Source organism: Struthio camelus, chromosome 28, assembly GCF_040807025.1.
Source record: "Struthio camelus isolate bStrCam1 chromosome 28, bStrCam1.hap1, whole genome shotgun sequence".
NCBI lineage: Eukaryota > Metazoa > Chordata > Aves > Struthioniformes > Struthionidae > Struthio > Struthio camelus.
In genome coordinates this window covers 3,509,107-3,529,502 of record NC_090969.1, presented here as the reverse complement: position 1 = coordinate 3,529,502, position 20,396 = coordinate 3,509,107, and the positions used below count along the sequence as shown (strand labels likewise).

The 20,396-nt window shown below is 47.1% G+C and overlaps 1 protein-coding gene across 3 annotated transcripts; it reads left to right on the top strand.

The window, feature by feature from the left end:
- Positions 1–642: 642 nt before the first annotated feature.
- SENP1 (SUMO specific peptidase 1) lies at positions 643–18,852 on the top strand. Of its 3 annotated transcripts, XR_011136524.1 has the most exons (19): positions 646–766; positions 1,218–1,268; positions 1,674–1,804; positions 2,714–2,786; positions 2,894–3,053; positions 4,387–4,546; positions 4,892–4,995; positions 5,073–5,320; positions 5,463–5,517; positions 5,880–5,918; positions 6,618–6,702; positions 7,002–7,154; positions 7,784–7,915; positions 8,395–8,598; positions 9,567–9,646; positions 11,382–11,449; positions 15,473–15,557; positions 15,978–16,073; positions 16,769–18,852. XR_011136524.1 is itself a non-coding variant. In XM_068921358.1 (18 exons), the coding sequence occupies exons 2-18, from the start codon at positions 1,265–1,267 to the stop codon at positions 16,829–16,831; spliced, it is 1,872 nt and encodes a 623-aa protein (XP_068777459.1). In that variant the 5' UTR covers positions 643–766; positions 1,218–1,264; the 3' UTR covers positions 16,832–18,852. The 3 variants fall into 3 exon arrangements, 2 of the variants coding, with proteins under 2 accessions (XP_068777459.1, XP_068777460.1); XM_068921358.1 differs by lacking the exon at positions 11,382–11,449 and having other exon boundaries at positions 643–766; XM_068921359.1 differs by lacking the exons at positions 15,473–15,557; positions 15,978–16,073; positions 16,769–18,852 and adding an exon at positions 11,701–11,885.
- Positions 18,853–20,396: the final 1,544 nt, after the last annotated feature.

The window sequence follows — 20,396 nt, the reverse complement described above, 5'->3', positions numbered from 1 at the left end:
GGATAGGCTGTGCAGGGACCGGCTGTAATGGGATCAGTTGTAACAGGACTGGCTGTACAGGGACCACATTATAATGGGACCGGCTTCACGGAGACCCTGCAGATGGGGCTCCAGGGGTGGCACTGGCCCACAGTGTGACACCCCAGCGGGGTGTCCCCTCCATAGGGTGTCCTCTCCATAGGGTGACACCTCAGAGTGAACCCCCCCTCCCATGGGGTGACACGGCCATGTAGGGTGACACTCCCCAAGGCAATCCCCACACATTGGGAGCCCTCCATAGGGTGCCCCCCATAAGGTGACACCCTCATGGGCCCCCCCATATGGGCCCCCCCCATAGAATCACTCCCCGCATAGGGTGCCCTCATAAGGCGATTCCCCCCCCCGACTGCCCCCCATAGGGTGCTCCCCCATAGATTAACACCCCCCATACGGTGACATCCCCCCATAGTAACCCCCCTATAGAGTAACTCCCCCCATAGCGTGATTCCCCCCCCCCCGGATTGCCCCCCTGTTAGGGTGCCCCCCATAAGACGACACCCCTGGGACATCCGCGCCGCCAGGGGGCGGCCTCCGCCCCTCTCCGGGCTGCGCATGCGCGGGCCCCTCCCCCGCCGGCCGGGCCCCCGTCCTCCCCGTGACGTCACTTCCGGCGCCGTCGCGCTCAGCGCCGACTTCCGCTTCCGCCTGCCTCGTTGCCGGGAGCTGCCGGAGGCGCCCGGGAAACTCGCGCGCGCGCGCGCGCGGCCTCGCGCCGGTTCCGCTGCCGGTGAGCGCCCCCCTCCCCCTCCGCCGCCGCCCCCGCCGCGCTCCGGGGAGCCCCGGACCGCCCCCCGCCCCGCGGCAGGGCAGCAGTGGCGGGTTACCGGCCCTGCGGCCCCCGCCGCCGCCGAGCTCTTCGTCGCCCCCGGTGGGGAGCCGTGCACCCGGCTGCTCCGTGGGCGCCGCAGCGCGGCGGGGACGTTGTCCGGCGGCGGCCGGGTTGGGGGGCCGCGGCGTGGCCGGGAGCGGGACAGGCCCCTCGCCCGGGCGCTCCGCTCGCTGCCTTTGCGTAAAAAAAAAAGCCACTAGGCCCCTTTTTCTCTATTATATCATTTCGACTAATAAGAGGCCTCCTGCTCCTCCCTCCTGGCTGTGCCCCACGGGTTCCCCCGGTCCGTCGTGGCCACGGGGGTGTTTTTTTGCACGGTGCTGTCGGTATAACCCTTGTGTTCTTGCAGATCTCCGCGGGTGAGCCGTGCCGGTCAGGGATGTGAGCTGCCTGGAGATGGGTAGGTGCATGTGTTTCTGCTATGCCGGAGCGAAGGGTTTGGGCTGCACTGGCACTTACGTGGTCTCTGGTCCCACTTTCTCCTGCTCGTGTAACTTCTCTTGATGCCTCACGTCATTTCTTGCGATTACAGAAAAATATTTGGAGCTTAGAGGCAATGCTAAGGTGCAGATGTTATTTAAGGAGCTGACTGGAGGCTTGCAGGACTGATGAAAGGGACTGTCGTTTTTATTGATTTTTTTTTTTTTTTGTGATATTCATCTTTCCTTTAAAAAAAGGAAAAGTGAAGCCTTCTAACCCAGCCTGCAGCTGCTCTAATCTAAGCAGAACAAACCTCTCTGAGTGCAACTGAGCAGAAACTTCTGCTCTTGAGTCTTCTGGGGATTCATGGGGGCTCTTTCCTCAGATGAAATTGCTGACCCGGTGAGGATGGAAGCCAGAGATGCGGCGTTGACTAACCACAGTTCCATGTTCAAAGCTTTCCCTCCGCAATCAAGAGCGAGCCTGCGGGATCAGCTTTTGCAGTCGGACAGCAAGGTTTGCGACCTGTTTATTCCTTCCTGGCAGAGCCGTCCTTTGTCCGTGCTGTTGCTTCTTTTCACTCGAAATGATCTCTGCTCGGCCCTTTCTCTGAAGGTGATGTGCTTGGGCAGCTGGTCTTTTGGGCTGATTACTTCTCTTGTTGCTTCCGTCTCTATCTTTCAGTATCAGTCTTCCTCCTGGGGTGGAAGCCACTGTGGGCAGGGCCTTTCTCTGCAGCATCCAGCTGTTATCACAGGATAAGATACCAGTGCACGTTAACCTTTGAATGCAACCTGCTGGGTGTTTCAAAGAGTGACTCTCTATTATACAGTAGTGCTGATTGCCTGCTGTCGATAATGCCAAATACTTCCTGAACAGAGCCACTGCTTTAGGAGCCACATTGTGCTTTTAGTTACTGATAAGCTTATAAAGCCGAAATTGCTTGTGAAATCTGCACACGAGCCCTTGTGTGTGCACGTGAATCCTGTGGAAAGTAAAATACACAGGTTTGCTTGTTTTATGGAGTCTGCAAGCATGTGCATGTATCACATAGTCATGTCTCAACGCGTCGACTAGGAGACAGTACCAGCATAGCTATGAAACTGTTTTTTTGCCCTATACCAAGATGAAAACAACATTTGTTTTTCTCTTTTCATTAAAATTGAAATTCCACCTGGCAGAGTGGATTTTAGACTTATTGGGGAGTGAGTGACACCTTCGTGACAATGTGCTGCATTGTCAGGCCAGGACTGGTATATTATTACACCGTTCTACTCTTTCAGTAGTTCCTAATTTATAATTATGTGGTCAGGGAGGGAGAGGAGCTGTAACTTGTCACGTGCCTTTATAGTTCTGTTGCGAGTGAGGTTTAAAGTTGAGAGCTATACTTCTTTTTTAATAAAAGGTTACAATCTCTTTGCCTAGTTCTTACCAAACAAGATTGGCAATTTCACTTGTCCTGCTGGAAATGCATCATGCACCCTCAATTACAGCCCAGGTAAGACATAGTTTTCTGCCCTGGATATAGATGTTTGTTTTTCCTGTTGTTCCCTCCAGCGGAAGATGTGGCTCTGTCTTGACTGTTACTGTGCTTCTCCCCGGCAGAAGTTCCATGTCCTGAGACCTTCCAGGCACCAGGAGAACCTCGAGCATTTGGCTCAAGCGCGAATGGGCAGTGGAGGGGTCTGGTTCCCACTCTAGGTTCTGTGTTGCAGAAGCCTCGAGTGAGTCGAGGCTCTTATCTCGAATCACGCAAAAACCCCAGGTGCGTCCGCATCTCCTCCGTGTTTAGCTTCCCCCCAAAGGGCCCTCTGTTGGGAACCTGAAGGGTGGGTGGAGATTTTTACCCGCACAAACTGTCGATATTATTGCAGATTCAGTTTGGCGTAGAAGTGGTTGCATAGGTTTATGACAGGTCACAGTTGATCAGGTCCCCGGGTGCCTTTCAGTGTTTATAACCTATCTGTGACACAGATGCCTTCTAAAGGATGCGAACACTGCTACCGAGAGCAGAAACAGCGCTCTCTGTGGGGGTAACCAGTCTCTCCTGGAAGCTAATAGTGTAACAGACTGATTTTTGAGTCCACCTGAAAATGCTATCTCTTTCTGAGGTGTTCTGATGGGGATAGCTGGAATGCTAGAAAGTGGGATAGTGTATTTTTGTGTGGGAAAAAGAAGGGATTGTTCTTTGACCTGCCAGTGAAAAGCTCTCTTCTGGCTGCTCAGCAGGAGTGCTAAGTTGTCTGCAGATCAACTGAGCCCCGAGTGCCTATTCAGAAACAGCACAAAGGGTTTGATCTGTTGCTGCTGAGCGCATCTTTGTGAAGCTCTTCACAGCAGCGAGTATGACAAAAAAGGAAAGTGATTGTTTTGAGAGTAACCTTGCTTGTGTGTTTGGAGTGCTGATGATGGGAGCGTTGGTACAACACCAGGAACTCAGGAGAGAAATAATACATCAGAGCGTTGCGCTGAAACAGTGCTTAGTGCACCTGGTGCTGAATGCAGGGCTAGTTTTGCAGCTAGTGTAAACCAATGTTGCTTCAGGGGGCTGGTGCCTCTCTAGGCCAGGGCAAGTCTTAGTCCTGCTGAAAATCCCTGTAGTTTGTTTGCAATATGTGGAATTGATTTCAACGGGAGAAATTCCAAATCAACTTGTGTATATTTAATGGACTAATAGGTAAGCCTGAGCTGTGGGAATAGGGAGAAGCAAGGTGAGGGCGAGAATGTCATGATTTGTGCCTGAAGGCAAAGTTCAGCCATTTTGTGCGCCATGGATCAAAAGAGAGGGAGAGCTGTTGGATCTGGCGGGAAGGTCTCAGTCTAGGTTTCCAGGCTGTGGTTCCTCGGCCTTGCAGTGCCACCTGGTGGCATCTTTTTGGCCGCACAAGCATCACCAGTTCCCTGGCATCCGGAATGGTGTCAGAGCAAGGTAACCAAGAACTAAAGCTTTGGGATAGTTTAAAAGGCCAGTAAAATACTAGTTTCTGATCAAAGTTGGATAGCCTGGATCTTGGCTGGGTTTGGGGGCAAAGACTTATAGCATTACCTAACAAAACGAGCATGAAATCAAAGAGACCCTTTCGCTTCTTTCCTCACAGTGGGACATCCAACAGTTTTGTAGGAAAGTCAAACCATCATTGCCATGCATCAGCATTTCCAATCAAACCTGCTCAAAGTCCTTCCTGGAGCGGTCCGTGTCGCCGTAGCCTGCTCAGCCCTAAGAAAACTCCAAGGCGATTCGTCAGCACGGCTGAAGAGGTAAAAAGATAAGGCGGGGAGACTGATTAGTATGCATTTCTTTCTGGAGTCATCTCTCTTGAGCATCATGAAGAGTTTGAAGCAGATGAAGCCGCTCTAAATGACTTTGCTTGTGCTGGATTTGCTCTTTCCATCAGGCAGAAACTGGCTCCAGCTCTGTTCATGTTCACACTTTGAATTGCGGTCGGTTTGATCTTAGCTGACGGTTGAACTCTTCAGGACCCGTGGATATGTTTGCACCATAGGATCTCCCTACTTTCATGTTTACCTGCTTTGCTTGCTTAGCATTCGTGGTGTGTTTGTTAAAATCATGTTAGCTGGAGGTGTCTGGTTATTTCCCTGCAGACTGTTCGAGAGGAAGAGCGAGAGATCTACAGGCAATTACTTCAGATGGTCACAGGAAAACAGTTCTCCACGTCCAAACCCTCCTCGCTCTTCCCCTTCCATCTGTGAGTATGTAAAATATGCTTCTCTGGCTGACAGTGCTGCATATTTTTGCAGGAAACTTACTCTGCATTGTTCCTAGGTCCAGGTGTTCAAATTCCAGTAAAACCTTAGTGAAAGAAACTCCCAGCCAGAATTCAAAGCTGTTTGAAGCTCACAACATTGCACCAGCCAGTTCAGCCACCAGCACTCTCAGAGCACAGGAGCAGCCATCCCACAAACCATCGCTCTACTCTGCATCCAACTATCCCTCCAATACCTTTGAGTCCAGTAACTCCAGAGCCCAGCATCACCAAGAAAATCTACCAGCATCTAACACACAGTCTGAAGGTAAAGAAATAAACCCTAGTGATGAACTTAAACGCATGTGGCAAAAACACTTCCTTTTCCACCCTGCGCTTAGAATTTTGCAGCAGTTGGGGAAGTCAGTAATGATTGTGAGGATAACATTCTTTAATCTTGCTCTTTTTAGGGTCAGACTCTGTCATTTTACTCAAGGTAAAGGATTCTAGAACTCCAGCTCCAAGGTAGGAGGCTTTAAAATAGTATCTAGAGGAAGGGGGCGGGGGGATTGCATACGCTAGTTTTCGTGATTCTACTGAGATGAGAGTCCAGAGTAAAAGGTGACTGCTGACTTTTTGTATGCCTCAGCAGAAGAGAACAATTTGCTGTAGTAACTTACAGGAGCTCATAAATTTTTAACCTGAATTTGATACATCAAACTTTTCTTGAGAACCGGCAGCAAATTACTGTCAGATCTATCTGAAGCTCTTAGTAACTCTCTAGGAATAAGGGTGTCCAGATATTGAATATAAATCAGTTTTCAGACAATTATCTCCTTTCCGTGTAAAGGAACACATTCATATTTGTCTTTTCTTCCCTTTTCTAGCCTCCCATTCTTCCAGGCAGAACTGTGGATCAAAGAATTGTAAGTGCATGTTGATGATATTTTGATCCTCCCCCTCCCCCCCCCCCCGGTTTTGTTTTATCTTTGGTCATTTGCTGACCATATAAATAGACTTTTCTAAACTCTGGGTTGGAGTTACAGAAGTTTACTGCCTTCCTAGTGCTTTTTTTCCCCAGTTAAACAAAACAAGTGACTGACTGTGGTCTAAGAGCCTTGAATTCTTAGTACATCAGGCTTCAATTTTCTTGTAGGCCCTTATTTTGTACCTTCTCCTTACCCCTCGTTCTGCAATTAGTTCTGCTTCCTATTGCTCCAGCATCTGACTGTCGGGACTAAAATTGCCCTTGCTTTTCCCTTGGAAGCCATGAGCTGCAATGGGAGGGTAGGGAGAAAGAGCTGAGAAAGGAAGGGTTTATTGGCCATCTGCTGGAAGGAGCTTCTCCTTGATCTGTGCCAGTTAACGTGTGAGCAAAGCAACAGTTGTCATGATGAGAAATTCTCAGCACCTTTTGTTTCCTGGTGGTAGGTCTCTCTTATTCTCTGCAGCCACCAGAAAGCAGGTTGCACTGATGCTCTTTAAGCAGGATGCCAGATTTGGGTGATACGTGCAGCGTATCCACAAGCTTGTTTCCTGCCTTTCATGGATCTGGTTTCCTGCCATCTGTGTTCACACAGATGTAGGAAAAATTCTGATTTGTTCAAATAAACTTTGCTTTTCAGGACCAGCGTCTACGATTCACGAGCTCGGGAGAGGTGGCGTCAAATCGAAGAGCAGAAAGCACTGGCCTTACAGCTGCAAAGCCAGGTAATGGAGAGCAGTGACTGAAAATGCAGTCTGTGCAAGTCAGAATGTTAAATCTCAGAATAAAAAACAAATCTGGAAACAGAGAAATGACAGAAATGTACTCCTTCAAGCCCCAGTGTCTTAATTGCTTCCCTTTTCCATGGCAGAGCTCTCAGTAGTACTCTGGCCACGGTAAATGCTGTCTCTCCGTGCCCGTGCCCTTGCATCTCCTGGAACAACCGGCTCCATGTAGCTCCCTCATAAACCCCCATGCAGGTGGCTGTCTTGGACATGTTGTAATCTGAAGGTCTCTCCTTCAGCGACTGCAGGAACAGGAGCACTCGGTGCAGGATCTGGTGGATTTAAATCTTCGCGTTCCCCTTGAGAAGGAAATCCCTGTCACAGTGGTCCCAGAAGAAAAAGAAGATGCTAAATCAGCTGATGGTGAAGAGGAATTCCCTGAAATCACTGAGGTAAATCCTCTTGAATCTAGTGGGCAGAAACAGAGACTTGTGTGCATAATACAAGTCTAAATATGAAGCTAGAGTGTGCTGTAGCTCAAGTGGCAGCACGAGTTGGGTGGCCTTTTCGGGCCTGCTATTTAGAAGTTGGGACCAAAGGACCAGGCAAGTCGTTCCTGGCTCTCAGAATCAGAGCCTGAGGTAAGTCAGAAAACGGAGGAGTTTAGGTCAAATAAAGCTGCAGCCCGTATCATTCTTACTGCTAATGCTTCAAGAAACCTGATTTGTTTTTATCCCGCTGCATGAACTGGTGAGGAACCCAAATAATATCTCCATTTAAAGAGGAGAACTGAACCTGTTTTCAAAGATGGAGCCAGTTTGCTCTTTGTTGCTGTGACACAGGTTCCTAGAAAGCTTTGTCCCAGTTGCATCTTGTTCCCCGCAGCTTTTGCTGCCTTTTTCAGTAGTACCAAGGGAATTTCCGACGATCTGTGCACAGAAAAGCTGTTCCCTTTTGTCTTTTACGTTTCTTGGTGAAGTCCTTATCCTTCAAGGAGCAAAGAGTAAGCCTGGGTTTGAATCTAGCCTTTGGAAGTAACAGGAACTCTCACTTCAAATGGTGTTTGTTTTTTTCCCTGTAGGAAATGGAAAAAGAAATAAAGAATGTATTTCGAGGTGGGAACCAGGATGAGATCCTCAGTGAAGCTTTTCGGTTAACAATCACTCGGAAAGATATTCAGACCCTCAATAATCTGAACTGGCTCAACGATGAGGTGAGAGGAGTCCATCTTGTGCCCTTGAGGCATCCTCCTTTGGCAGTTTAAAGTATGTTAAAATGAGCAGATGTCTGCCTTCTCTTTGTGTAAGGATGTCAGAGTGATTTGAGGGTAAAAAGTGCACTTGTGGGCTCCGCTTCACACTCTAGAGCGGTTAATCTATGGAGTAACCCCTCTGTAGAATACAGATGTGAAGCAATAAGGAAAACTGAGGAGTGAGACTGACCACGGACCTGATTGGGGGGGGCAAAAATGTCAAATGCTAAATATATACAAGTGCATTTCTAATTTTTTTTTTTTTTGGACTTTTGAAGCTTTCAGGGCTGTTGAGCTATTGTAAATCCCCCCAACATAGGTCTTCAAAGTGACAGATGGAGGGGGGAAAAAAACTTCTTACCTGCCTTTCTACATGTGCAGAGTACCTTTTGCAGAGGTGGCAATAATCTAATGTGGTGTGGATGCTTTTTCTTCCCCAGATAATTAATTTCTACATGAACTTGCTGATGGAGCGGAGCAAAGAGAAGGGTTTGCCGACAGTTCATGCGTTCAATACCTTCTTCTTCACCAAATTAAAAACTGCGGGGTACCAAGCAGTGAAACGATGGACTAAAAAAGTGGATATCTTCTCAGTGGACCTCCTCTTGGTGCCTATTCATCTGGGAGTGCACTGGTGCCTAGCAGTGAGTGCTTTAAAGTTATTCATAGCAGAACATAGCTGGAGCAGATCATCCTATAACTCTTCTGTGAGCCTAAAATCTCATGGCCTTTGAGTGACATGGCTGTCAGGCATTTGTGCGTGGGAGGGAAAAATTCAAATTCTAGAATGAATGAAGAGATAGCTGTAACTTTATTTTGGTGTCTTTCTAGCCTTTTCAAGATTCCCTTTTTTAAAAAAAAAAAAAAAAACAACCCCACCCCAAAACCCAGGCAGCTGTGAAGTTCACGTAAGGCTTGCTTATTCTCTGGAGAAAGATCTCGTTTCCACATTCCCACAAACTCATCTTTAGAGACATTGTCACGGGATCGTTTTAGAAAGATTTAGAAGATCGATACGTTACAGCTCTCTACTCCTTGTGCCCCTGTTTTGTTATGTCCCTTTTCTTGGCTGTTGGCACCTGTGCAGTAACAAATTGCACATGGCCTTTTAGCCTGCTTCAGCCTTGTTAGTTCAAACCTCTTCTGAAGGACGTTAAGCTACCCTGAAAGACAATGCTCCCAGTGGTGGGTAATGATGTGAAAATGGGGCATGGGGCCCCAAAGAGTAGCCTGGGGGACTAACTTCTTGAACTGCTTAGTATGCATCAAGTTGTCTGGAGCAAACCCTTCCGTAATTGTATCCATCAATCTGTGCCTTTAACAGTAGGGAAAACAGTGCTCTTGTGTTTCCTAGGGTGTTCTGAGGAGATCCTGATTTAGAGATTGAAGTGCTTAAATAACACAGCAGCAAGGGGGGAGATTTTCGGGGAGGGCTGTGGGGTACCGAGGAAGCTAGAAGTCCTTAGAAATCCTTTGTATCTCTGGGGGAATCACTGTGAAATCGTCTAAACTTAACTTTGTTCTGGCAAGGCTGAAACTTGCAGAAGGTGTGTCCTAGCAAACAGACGAACTCCTCGTCCATTGCATTATTAACGAGTCTCTCTTTATGTAGGTTGTAGACTTCAGGAAGAAAACCATCACCTATTATGACTCTATGGGTGGAATAAACAGCGAAGCCTGCAGGATACTGTTGTGAGTAACACTTAAGTTTGAGTTATGCCTGTTCAAAATCAGACAGCTTCTTGGTTTTCTCTGATTGTGAAGTAACAACCCTTCTGTAGTAACGATCCTTTTCTGGGTCCTGAGAGGAGGAGCCATAGGAACATCTTGATTTTCAGGCTTTGAGTTTCATCCTGTGTTGCTGATGCAGTTCACAGTAACAAAGGCAGTTGGTCTGCAAGAGTCCTGTATCCAGAAGCTCTCTCTTCATCTGTATCCAGAAGATCTGTCAGTGAGGCTGGTGTTGCCTTCAGAGGTATAGACAGGTTGCAGATCCATGTCTTAAGGACGTCAGGCTTTAGCCCTCTGCTGCGCCAGAGTCGTCTTGTGCATCTTCTGTAGGAGAACAACATCTTTCTAAAGAATAGGGGTTCTTCACTAGCCCTGCAGCTGCTTCAAGAAATGGCATCTCCTGGCCACTTCCTTCAGGTGGAAGTTTTCCTGCCTGTGGCAAAGCACAGCTCAGTAACTTGACCCTTTGTCTGGAAAGGAGATTCTGGAAAGAGTGATGGTATACATAGAGTGCTGGAGCGTCTCTTGCATCAGGATATGGATAAAGGTTTGCACAAGTCTCTTCTATATTGAGTTCCACCAGGACGTAACATGCCGTACTGTACCTCCAAATCTGCGTTGGGTGAAGTTCTTCCTGGGTTCAAACAGCAAATAAGGTCTTGCTTTTAGCCTCTGGAGGAGTAGTATGGGAGGGAGTGGTGCTGGCTGCCTACTCTCCTGAGCAGTCTTAGAAGAGAGGTACTGGCAAGTCAAATCCAGAATTGGCCAGCTTGAAATACTCCCCGTTTTATGAAGGAGCTGCTGAATACAGTGATGAGCTACTTCACCAGGGTGGAGGGGAAAAAACCTCTTCTTTTCTGAAGGTCCTGGTCACGTAGAACCGTCAGGCTGATACAAATCAGATTCCAGGGTGACTTCTGAAAAGCAGTCGCAAGCTCTTCTCGCTCAGATGTTGACCTGGGGTCATCCTTAGGTTCTGTTTCTCGTCTCGACTTTGTTCTAATGCTGACTTTGGAATCTGATCCCCAGTCGCAAAATCTTCTGGCCTGAGGTTGAGTACGTCTGTGGAGGTGTCACTCATTCAGTCAAGGAATGTTAGGAATGATAAAGACAGACAGGAGACAAATGCCATTTAATCATTTCTAGTCTATTTAGCACCTTCCTTTTCCAGTTCAGGTGCTCTGCAGTCTGCATGCACCAGGGTCGTTTAACGGACTGTAAAAACAGCTGTTTCCCTTCCTTTCCACCAGTGATCTGTGGTGTTGGTCTAAAGAGGGAAAGTGGAAGGGAAGAAGGTAAAGCCTTTGGAAATAGGTTTCAGTAGAGCATCTCTTAGCTTTGTGCTGCTCATGCCTTTGTGTTCAAATTTTTTTCAAGAATGGTTCAAGCAGAGCTGGCCTGCCTTGGGCAAGGGTGGTCTAGGTGAAATCTGCCCTTCAGCATAAATGTCTTTGATTGCAATGAAGAAGGCACAGGCATCTGGTGAAATGAGACACCTGGGAGGTGAGACGGGGACCCGAGAATCCTGTCCGTAGTTCATTTAAGGGTCTGGGATGAGGAAGCAGTCTCCAAGTTTGTAGCAGACAGTGCCAGAGGATACAAGGTGTATCGGTCCATGCAGGAGAAGTGGTGGAGACCCAGGATTTCAGGTCACTGTTGCCCTGGACATAATTGTTTTCCCTCTGTTTCCTTTTAGGAGGCTTTTATTGGTTGAATGCAGTGGGAGGATCACACCGGGAAGAAGGGACGGAGGTCCTATTCATGGTTAGTGACCCTTTCATGCTTTCAATCTTTAGAGCTTCCTAAAGGTGGTGAGTTTCTGATGATTTTACAGAGGAGGGAAGCTGAGGCACAGGGAAGGTAACGCCATGGCCACTGGCCGGGCTAGTGGAGTCCACAGATGTTGCTATTATAGTTTGCTAGATGGCCTGACTGTCGCAGTTTGTTTTTACGTCTGGGACTTGGATATGAGACTTCCTGGAGTGGACTTCAGGCAAACTGACTCTCTTTTGCAGGGTTTCTCTTTGGGAAAGGCAGTGCTCGGTATCTCAACGCTGCTAGCGGATTATGTGTTTTGGATAAATCAACCTGTTACGGTTAGTTTAAAAACTTGATTTTAGCGTACCGATACTTGAGGAAATCTCAGGGGATGGAGTGCACAGAGTTAACCATGCCTGTGAAATCTTCTTGTCTCCTGCTAGCAGGAAAATGTGTAATGCTTGCCTTAACGTTCCCCTTACTTCCAAGGCTTTTAGACGTTTAGCAGCGCACTGCAGAGTTGATTTCAACAATTCCCCTAGGGACATGGTCAGTTTTCTTGTCTGTGTAAGCACTGCAAAGGGCAAAAATCCATTTCCAGATTTAGGAAAATGGGATTAAAAGCCTGCAGTATTTGGCAGAGATCTTGGGTATGTTGGCTTTTGATTTGGCATGCAATTAGATTAAATTCTGTGTCAAACTTTTTTCATTGCAGTACTGACAAAGTTCATCAGGTACAATTAAATTCTTCCTCTCTAAATTGTCTCACAATTTGAAGTCAGCACATTTTTCTTTCAGTCCCCCCCCCCCCCCAAAAAAATCTTGTTACCTAGGCAGGATTGGTGCTGTATTTCTTAAGCTACAGGTACCTGATGTTAACCGATGTCTGTGTGTAGGCCAAAAGTTGCTTATAGAAAACTGCATAGGTGATGGTCACAATTAATGCGAACTATGCGTAGTAAATTAATTCCTTGCTCTCTTAGAGAACAGCTCAAAATTTCCTGGCTGCTGTGTACGTGTCAGCCTTGTAGCTGTGGCTTGTAATATTTGCAGATAAAACTGGACATGCAGAAGCCACCTGATGGCTTTATCCACTAAAGTGCAGGGACTGTTTAAAATTCACTGGTTTCTTCTCTATCTGCCAGACGGAGTCTCACACTGAGATCCTCTCTCCACCCCCGTTCCATGCACACAGATCCAGTCCACGCGGAAGCAGTGCTTTTAAGGCTCGTTCTAGTGTCTCATGTGAAGCATCCCTTTATTTATCTGTGCAGCTCCACTACCCATCCCTTAACAGGTGGAACAGAGTGGGCTGTGTGGTGCTGCTCTTTTTTTAACTGAAGATTCAACTGGGTTCTGGACAGGCAGCAGTTGCCAGGACTACTTTTTCTTCACAGTTGAAAGGAGGCCATTAGCTAATTAATGTTTCTGTTTTGTTTGTGTTGTGGTGCAGATAGTCTGCTCCCTTCCTCCAGTCACCTGTTCAGCACTGGAGGCTCAGCTTGCCCTTATTGTGAAGTAGTCGCAGGGAGTTTCTTCTCTGTCCATTAGCTCTTTTCTGGAGAGGAGATGTGGATGCTTCTCTCTGTCAATGAAAGATTTTTTTTTTTTTCTGAGATTTGACCCCCTGTTGAGGTTGTCTTGCGTGAACTGCAGCTGAGTCAAAGCAGCCACGCGGAGCACCGTCCAAGAGCAATTACAGCAATTGCTGGCAGCCGGCAGACCCTTTGCTGGGAGACCAGGCTCAGAGCATGCGTCCATCTAATAAAAGCTGAGAGAAAATGCTTGTCTGGAACTGATCTGGTCTTCAGTGGATTACCAGAAGAGAGACTCTCCTCCTTGACGTTTTATGTTCGGCAAAACCTATTTGTGACAATTTTTTAGAGAAACAATCGCTAGTCTTTGAGGGTCTCCCCTGTCGGATACTGGCCATCCTTGATCACCCAGGTCTGTGGGAGCTTTTACCTCTAACTTGCCTAAAGCACTTGAAGTTTTCTTCGAATGACGTGTATTCTTCTCATTTCTTATTTGGAGTTAGGATAGAAAAACTCCCTGACTTGGCACCAAGGCAGCAAGCCTGACCTTCCATCTCTTGGCTTCGTCTGCCGGTCATATCTTTCCTCCATCTCATTTCAGAGTTTACTAATGGCAAGATGTGATTTAGCCAAGTCTGAGCAGATCAGATTTCCGAAGGATGGCACATCTCCCCGCGTTGGCGGCCAAACTCACCTTCCTCTCTGCTTTTCTGTGCCAGATGCTCTCTTGACCTGTCCATTCGAGCCAGCAGCATTTAATCCCCTGCTTTTCCTTTCCAAGCTTTCTGATCGTGGCCACAACAGTGAGAAGACTCCTCAAACCGTTTTGAGAAGATGCCAGCGCGAAGGTGACTTCGGTAGATCTGTCCAGTTCTTTTGTGACTAAGATTAACAGAGGGCATATGAAAAGCTGAATGTCACTTAGTGACTCTGGTAGGCAACAGAGAGAGGCTCCTTTGGGGCCAGTGAGACTATTTGGACCCCATCGCCTTGTTTCCTGAGGCTGTCTAACGCCTACCTTTGTGGCTGTGCCCCTCTTGAGCTCCCCAATAAACCAAATGGCCCAAGGTGTTCATCTGCAAAGGAAGAAGCGTAGCAGTTGCCTTGGTATGCTCTGTGCATGATCTTGATGGGATTTCTAAGTTTTTTCATGGAGATACTGATCTTAGTGCAGAGGAAAACCAAAAACCTCCTGCCTGTTTGTCCAGTGGTATAATTCAGGCTGAAATGGCAGAAGCCTCTTTGGGCCGAGCAGGTGTGACAATACCTGTGAGCAATTCAGCGGGAGAGGAAGAAGGGTGGCCAGGGCTTTCTCAGCTCCTCACTCTTCAGTTTTGGGAACTGGAGTGGGGCTGTTTTGCTTCTCCTCTTCATCTGCTGGAGGCTTGTGAAAGGTATTTTTCATTTCCCCCCCTGCATGGCTGGCTCATTCTGCTACTTGTATTCTCAGGTACTTCTGCTGAAATAATACTTGGGTGTCTCTTACTACAGTAATGGGTCTCTTCCCCTCTCCACCTTCGTTTATTGCATTACTTCACTATTTTCTGCTCTGTACGATCTCCCAATGGTTCCATGCTTGCATTGGTCATTGAAGAGGGTTGTTTTTTCCTCTGTTTCCTACTGTTGGTTTGACTCTTTCCTGAGCGTCCAGTGCGCTTGACTCAATTCCTGTATAAATACCTCAGAGTTGACTGTGGTGTAGATTTTCGCATTGCTGGTTTCCCCTCTTTCCCCAATCCTTGGATTATATTTGAGAGAATCAGGCTCATGGGGTCCATCTTCCCTAGCTTGCTGCTACTTGAAAGCACTCTCAAACTGTTCTGCTGTGGTAAGAAACTTTCAAGCCAGTAGCGAAAGGGAGCCCTGAGAGAAGAGCTCTGGGAGAAAGCCAGGCCAGCATGTTGAACCTGTCACAGCCCGAAGAGTTTCGTGATATTCTTTGACGCCTTACACAAGGGTGATTGTTTCAGAGCTGCTGGGATGCTGTTAAGGTTATCACATATTTGCTGCTGTCTATGCTTATGCTAAGTAAGATCCTCAGAAGACAAGGAGCGTTAATCTACAGGAAGCTGTAACAGACAGTTCAGCTCTCCAGTCTCTCCTTGAATGTAACACTCTGCTTGCAGGAGCCTAGTGAGGCAGCCCAGTGGCTGCTGAGCTTTTCTCTGCTGTGAGTCACTCTCAAATAAATCAGATTTGTTCTCACTGGTTTATTTGTGGTTTTGACTCTTTGCTTGGTAGATATTTTTTTTGGGATGAGTTTTTAAGTTCTGCTTGGTCCTTTTTCTGATTGCCTAGAGCGCCTCAAAGCATGGGTCTGTAGAGCCCTTTTTAAAATGGCCAGTACTGAGAAGAAAATATTGGACTTCCATTTTGCGTTAATTTTGCAAACATGTCTGAGGACGTTTTAGGTAAACTGACATCGAGCGTATTGGACCTTGGCTAGTTTTCCCCGTTCCTCTAAGTAAGCTTTTTTGTTCTCTCATTCCTACAGGCAATACTTAAAACAGGAAAGTCTTGACAAGAAAAGGAAAGAATTCGATACTAATGGCTGGTCGTTGCTGAGTAAGAAGAGTCAGGTAGGTCCATGCAGTCAGGGGTCTGGAAGGAAGGCTCTGTCTTGGTCCTTGCTTTTGATCTGGGCCTGGATAAACCCTTGCTGTTCTATTGATGGTGACTTGTTCTCAGGGTAACTATGGGGATGAACAAATCCCTGATCCTCGATGGCAGAGTGCTGTGCTGCAAATTGCCATCCATCTCTTCACGGAAGTAGTGAGAGAGGTTTTCATCAGCCTCGGTGCCACCTCTGCTCCTGCTGTATGGAGCTTGCCCGCCCTCTTGTCCTCATCTATGCTGGCTTTCACCCATCCATCCTGACCTGGTTCCTTAGGACTTGTTAGATCTCATAGAGAGGTCCTTGGAGCTCTTCCTCCCTCAGGATTAGCGTGGGGATTGGCTTCTCTAAAAATGACACTTGGCTTTGTGTCATTTTGTTACAGGAGATCCCACAGCAGATGAACGGCAGTGACTGCGGGATGTTTGCCTGCAAATACGCTGACTGCATTACCAAAGACAAGCCCATCAACTTCACTCAGGTAGGCCTGGCCACCACCCTGGCCTGCTCTGCTGCTCCCTGTGCTCAGAGGAGAGACAGAAGTGGGTGACACTTGTTTGTGTATATTCTAATTTTTCCGTATGCCCTTAACTTTCTTTCTGTTTGGTTAAAAGTGTCCCCCTGCCCATGTGCTGATCCATATCACTGTTCCTTTGAGTAGAGCTGACACAAGGAGCTGTTTCGAATGTAGGGCATAAGTTGGAGTGCAGTGGCAGTTCTTTCCACTGGCTGCATAAGATTGTCCTGAAAAACCATCCGCGGGTCCTCTATTATACCCAAATACATGGGACACGTGACCAACTGGTTAGCGATAGCTCACAAAGCTGTAAGTCTTCCATAGAAATGAGACCCAGTAATACCGGCAATGGAAGTGGAGCGTTGTAGCTCAAATCTCAAGGCAATTTCAGTGTTGCTTGACATTGTCAGCCTCCGTGGAATATCCCCTGTATGATATTTTAGTTCTAGGTGTTAGAGAATGTCATCAAAGCAATGTTATTACCTAGATCTCATCTTATTTGCTGTCCTGTTTTAAATAATCTGAAAGCGAATTCCCCCAAGAAAGGCACCATTTATAAAAATTATACCCAGGAAAGTGGCTGTTAGATGCGTGGTCCAACCTCAGAAGACATGCTGACATTTGTTTTGTTTTCTTTCTTCTCTTTCCCCTACCCAAAGCAACACATGCCCTATTTCCGAAAGCGAATGGCCTGGGAAATCCTTCACCGCAAGCTGTTATGATGTTGTTGTGCCGAAAGCTGGTTCCTTGAGAGATTGTATCAGAAGTGCCCAGATTTGCCCTGCTCAGCAGCCTGAGCTGTGACAGGCATGGACCCACACAGGGGTTCAGTCAAAGAAATCGCAAATGAACTCTGTATGATATTTTTGATAAAACATCCTTCATGGACCAATGCGCAACGGAAATGTTCAGAAGCACACTTACCTTTTTTTTTGTTTTTTATTATTTCAAAACCTATTTTTACAAGCAACTTCAGGTGCTGAGACTCGAGGGGGCTGCTTTGGACTTTCGAGGAACTTTATTTTTCTGCTTTTTTCAGCTCTTGCTGTCGGCTTTGCTGAGCTGATGGCATGACTCTTTTGCAGGGAGGGCTGGATTTCAGGGGAAGGGGAAGGCACTTACACAGTTCTGGATGCTCTGAGCACTGGAAGAGCTCTGCTCCCCACCAAGGGGGCTTGTTAGCTGGGTGGGGGAAGGCTAAAGGTTATTTGGGGATGGATGTAGGGAGGGTTTTCCCTTAGAGGTGGCCCCGTTTAAAAAACCAGCATGTAGCAAGCAGCTGCTCTTGGATTGCCAGCAGATGGTTGGGCCAGCAGTTGTGTGGTAGGAACTGGAGAGGAGGATGCAAACCCTTTTAAGAAATGGCTAGGAAAAATGATTCTGATGAGCAATGTTGGCTTTTTGATGGATCCTCTACAGTTGACTCCTGTCTTATCTGCCCTCTGTCCTCAAGCCAGCATTTTTCTTACTTATCACAAACTCTACCTGCTGTAACCTATCCTAAGATTATTACCTACTTGTTGCTTGTGCCCTTGGTACTTAGGACAGACTAGACGTGGCTGCGGGCTTCCTCTGAAGAGCCACTGTCGGGCAGGGAGGCAGGTAGGGTGTCTCACAAGCGTGTTAAGCAGGACCTGGGTGATCTGTGAAGGTAACTTGTTTGCCGTTTCTGCAGAGTCGCTTTTCTGCCCGAGGAATTTATTATCTCCCAGTTCTTTAGCATCAAGCGTTTATGGAATTCAGGTACAAATTTGACCTATTGTAGCGTAGAATCAATGCATCGATGGATTGTTTTGTATATATTTTCAAATGTTTTCCAGAGCGACAAAGAACAAAGTTTGGAGTGTGCGTTTTTCTGCCCTTGCTTTACCTCCTAGCAAGAGATGAGGCTGTGGATTCTTCCCACCTTTGTCCTTGTGCAGCTGACCCCAGCTGAGCAGAATGAGTGTAAATCGCTCCATGTCATACCCTCTCTCCATGATATTTTGCACATGTTTTGCCTGGGGATGAATGCTGACACGAGGTCAAAGGTTGCATTGAATCCAGGCGTCATATTCAAGTTCAGAAGTGCTTCCAAAGGTATCTCTAAATACATTCAGTGTGTGACTCCCGGGAGCCTTGAGGACTAGTGATCTGGGTCTCGTTCAGTCAGTGGGGAAAAGTAAAATATTCAAAAGCACTTAAAACCTTCCAGAAGTGGGATTTTTAGGCCCCCAGGATGCCTCGATGCTTTTGAACATTTTACCCTGAGCACCTAATTCCTCTAGGCTCTCTGGGCAGTCTTGGATCAGGCTTTGCTGATGCTTTCAACTGTTTTAATTTATTCTCAAATGAGGTTTGGGAGGAAGTGGTGAGTGTTTGACAAGTTTCCCAAGCCGCTGAACCTGGTTCTTTTCTCTAGTGTACATAACCTTTTTAAGTATAAGTAAAGAATTAAATAATGTCCACTTTTGTATTTTTGTCTCCAGATAGGGAGTAATATTTTATACATTTTTCTGTACCTGTAAGCAGTAGTTTTGTACAAGATTTCTGCCTTTGCCCCTTGTTCCTACCAGGTTGTGTTCTTTGTAGGCTGGTTTGTGTATCCCTCCCTCCCTCTCCTGTCTGTTTGTTTTATACCAAGCTGATTTACTATCTTTTTCTATCTTTTACTGCAAGTAAAGATCTGAGGAAAAAAAGTAAACTGTATCTTTTCTTTTTTTGTAATGATCCAGTGTTAAATAAAACTAGCTGTAAAACTGTATCACTGCTAGCAACAGGAGCAGGAGTCTCTTTGTTAGCAAACAGTGCTTGCTTATGGAAGGCTAGTTTACATAATTCACCCTCTGCTTAAAATAAATCACTCTCAGCAGGCTCAGGCTGTCGTAATACAGAGGCATTTTTAGTGCTCGTGTTTCTCACCTGAAAGAATTTGATAGAGGAAAAAGCCAGGGGTTTCTCTTCCTAATACCCCCGCAAGCTAGAGTTAAAAGGCCTTTAGACTTGTACGTTGTCACCTTTTTGTTTTGTTGCTTCCTTGAGCCGGGGCATTGGGTGTGAGCTCGGAATGAGGATCCTGATTTTTTGGTTCCTGGGCTGTTCAGTAATGTGGTTCAGGGCTTTCTTTTTTCCCCCCTTGCTCTGGGCAGGGCCCGGTATCAGTTGGAGCTTTCAGGCGCCGCTGAAAAGCTCAGAACAGTAGCTCTGGTCTGAAAGAGCCCCTTACAATGTGCTGGTAACAAAATCAACAGGTCCGTTGTTTTCATTGGCTCCCTAGTTCCGAAAAGCCATGGAGAAAATCACTGTGTCAAAGGCGGCTTGTGCCTCGCATATGCTGGTAACCTAAAGACGCTTATACACACCTCCCTAGACACACGGCTCCCATCCCTCTGCGGCCACGAAAAATGCATTCAGCATTTATTCCTGCCCTTCTTTCTGGCTTATTAATAGAATAAATCATGTAGCCTAGCCTGCCTGCCCATCCCAGTCTGGGGATTTTCAGGTCATATTGACTTTTTCCTCCTTCCTGTATCCTTATTCCTAGACATGAGCAAGATTTTTTTGCCTAATATTTCCAAAGAGCCCGTTATTAGCATCTCTAACATTCCTTACAAACACACGCGCACACACGTGGCTTCTGTAAATATCCATCTCGCTGTCGTCTCCCACCCAGAGGCTCAATGCTCCATTCATCTCTTGCTTGCAAGTTATGCCTAGAAATCGGGAATTATCTGCCCTGCTTTATATGTGTTAACTGGGTTTATAGCGTGGGTGTCCTTAGAAGCGTTGATGGTGTGATTTGCGAATTGCCAGGCCTTGATCTCTCGAGGAGGGGGTCTGGTGCAGCTTCTTGCTCCAGGAGCTTTTCTTTTAGCTCAGACTGGAGCTGGTGTGGTTACAGAGTTGCTGGATGAGTTGTCGGAGGGCGTATGAAGGGATGGGGGAAGGCAGCGCTGCAGAGATGTGACCCGAGTCGGGCCCCAGAAGCCTGGATAACATGGCTGCAGTTTAGCACAACCCTGGAGAATGTGTTGGAGTTGACAGTGGTGGGAGAGCGAAGCTGATGGTTCAGGTATTGGCCCGTCTCAGGCATTTTGAGCACGTGTTTCGCCTGGCCTTTCTTGTATCTAGAACATCTTTAGCCAAGGTGCTGGACCCCAGTGTCATGTCAGGGTGACTTGGAGCCCTTCTGAGCCATGTCCGAGCCAGAGGGGCTTCTCTGCTCCCCGAAAGTCAGCTCAGCCATTCTGCCTAGCCCTGCGTGTACTGCTGCAGGGCCCAAAGATACAGGGTTTTTAGGCAAGTATG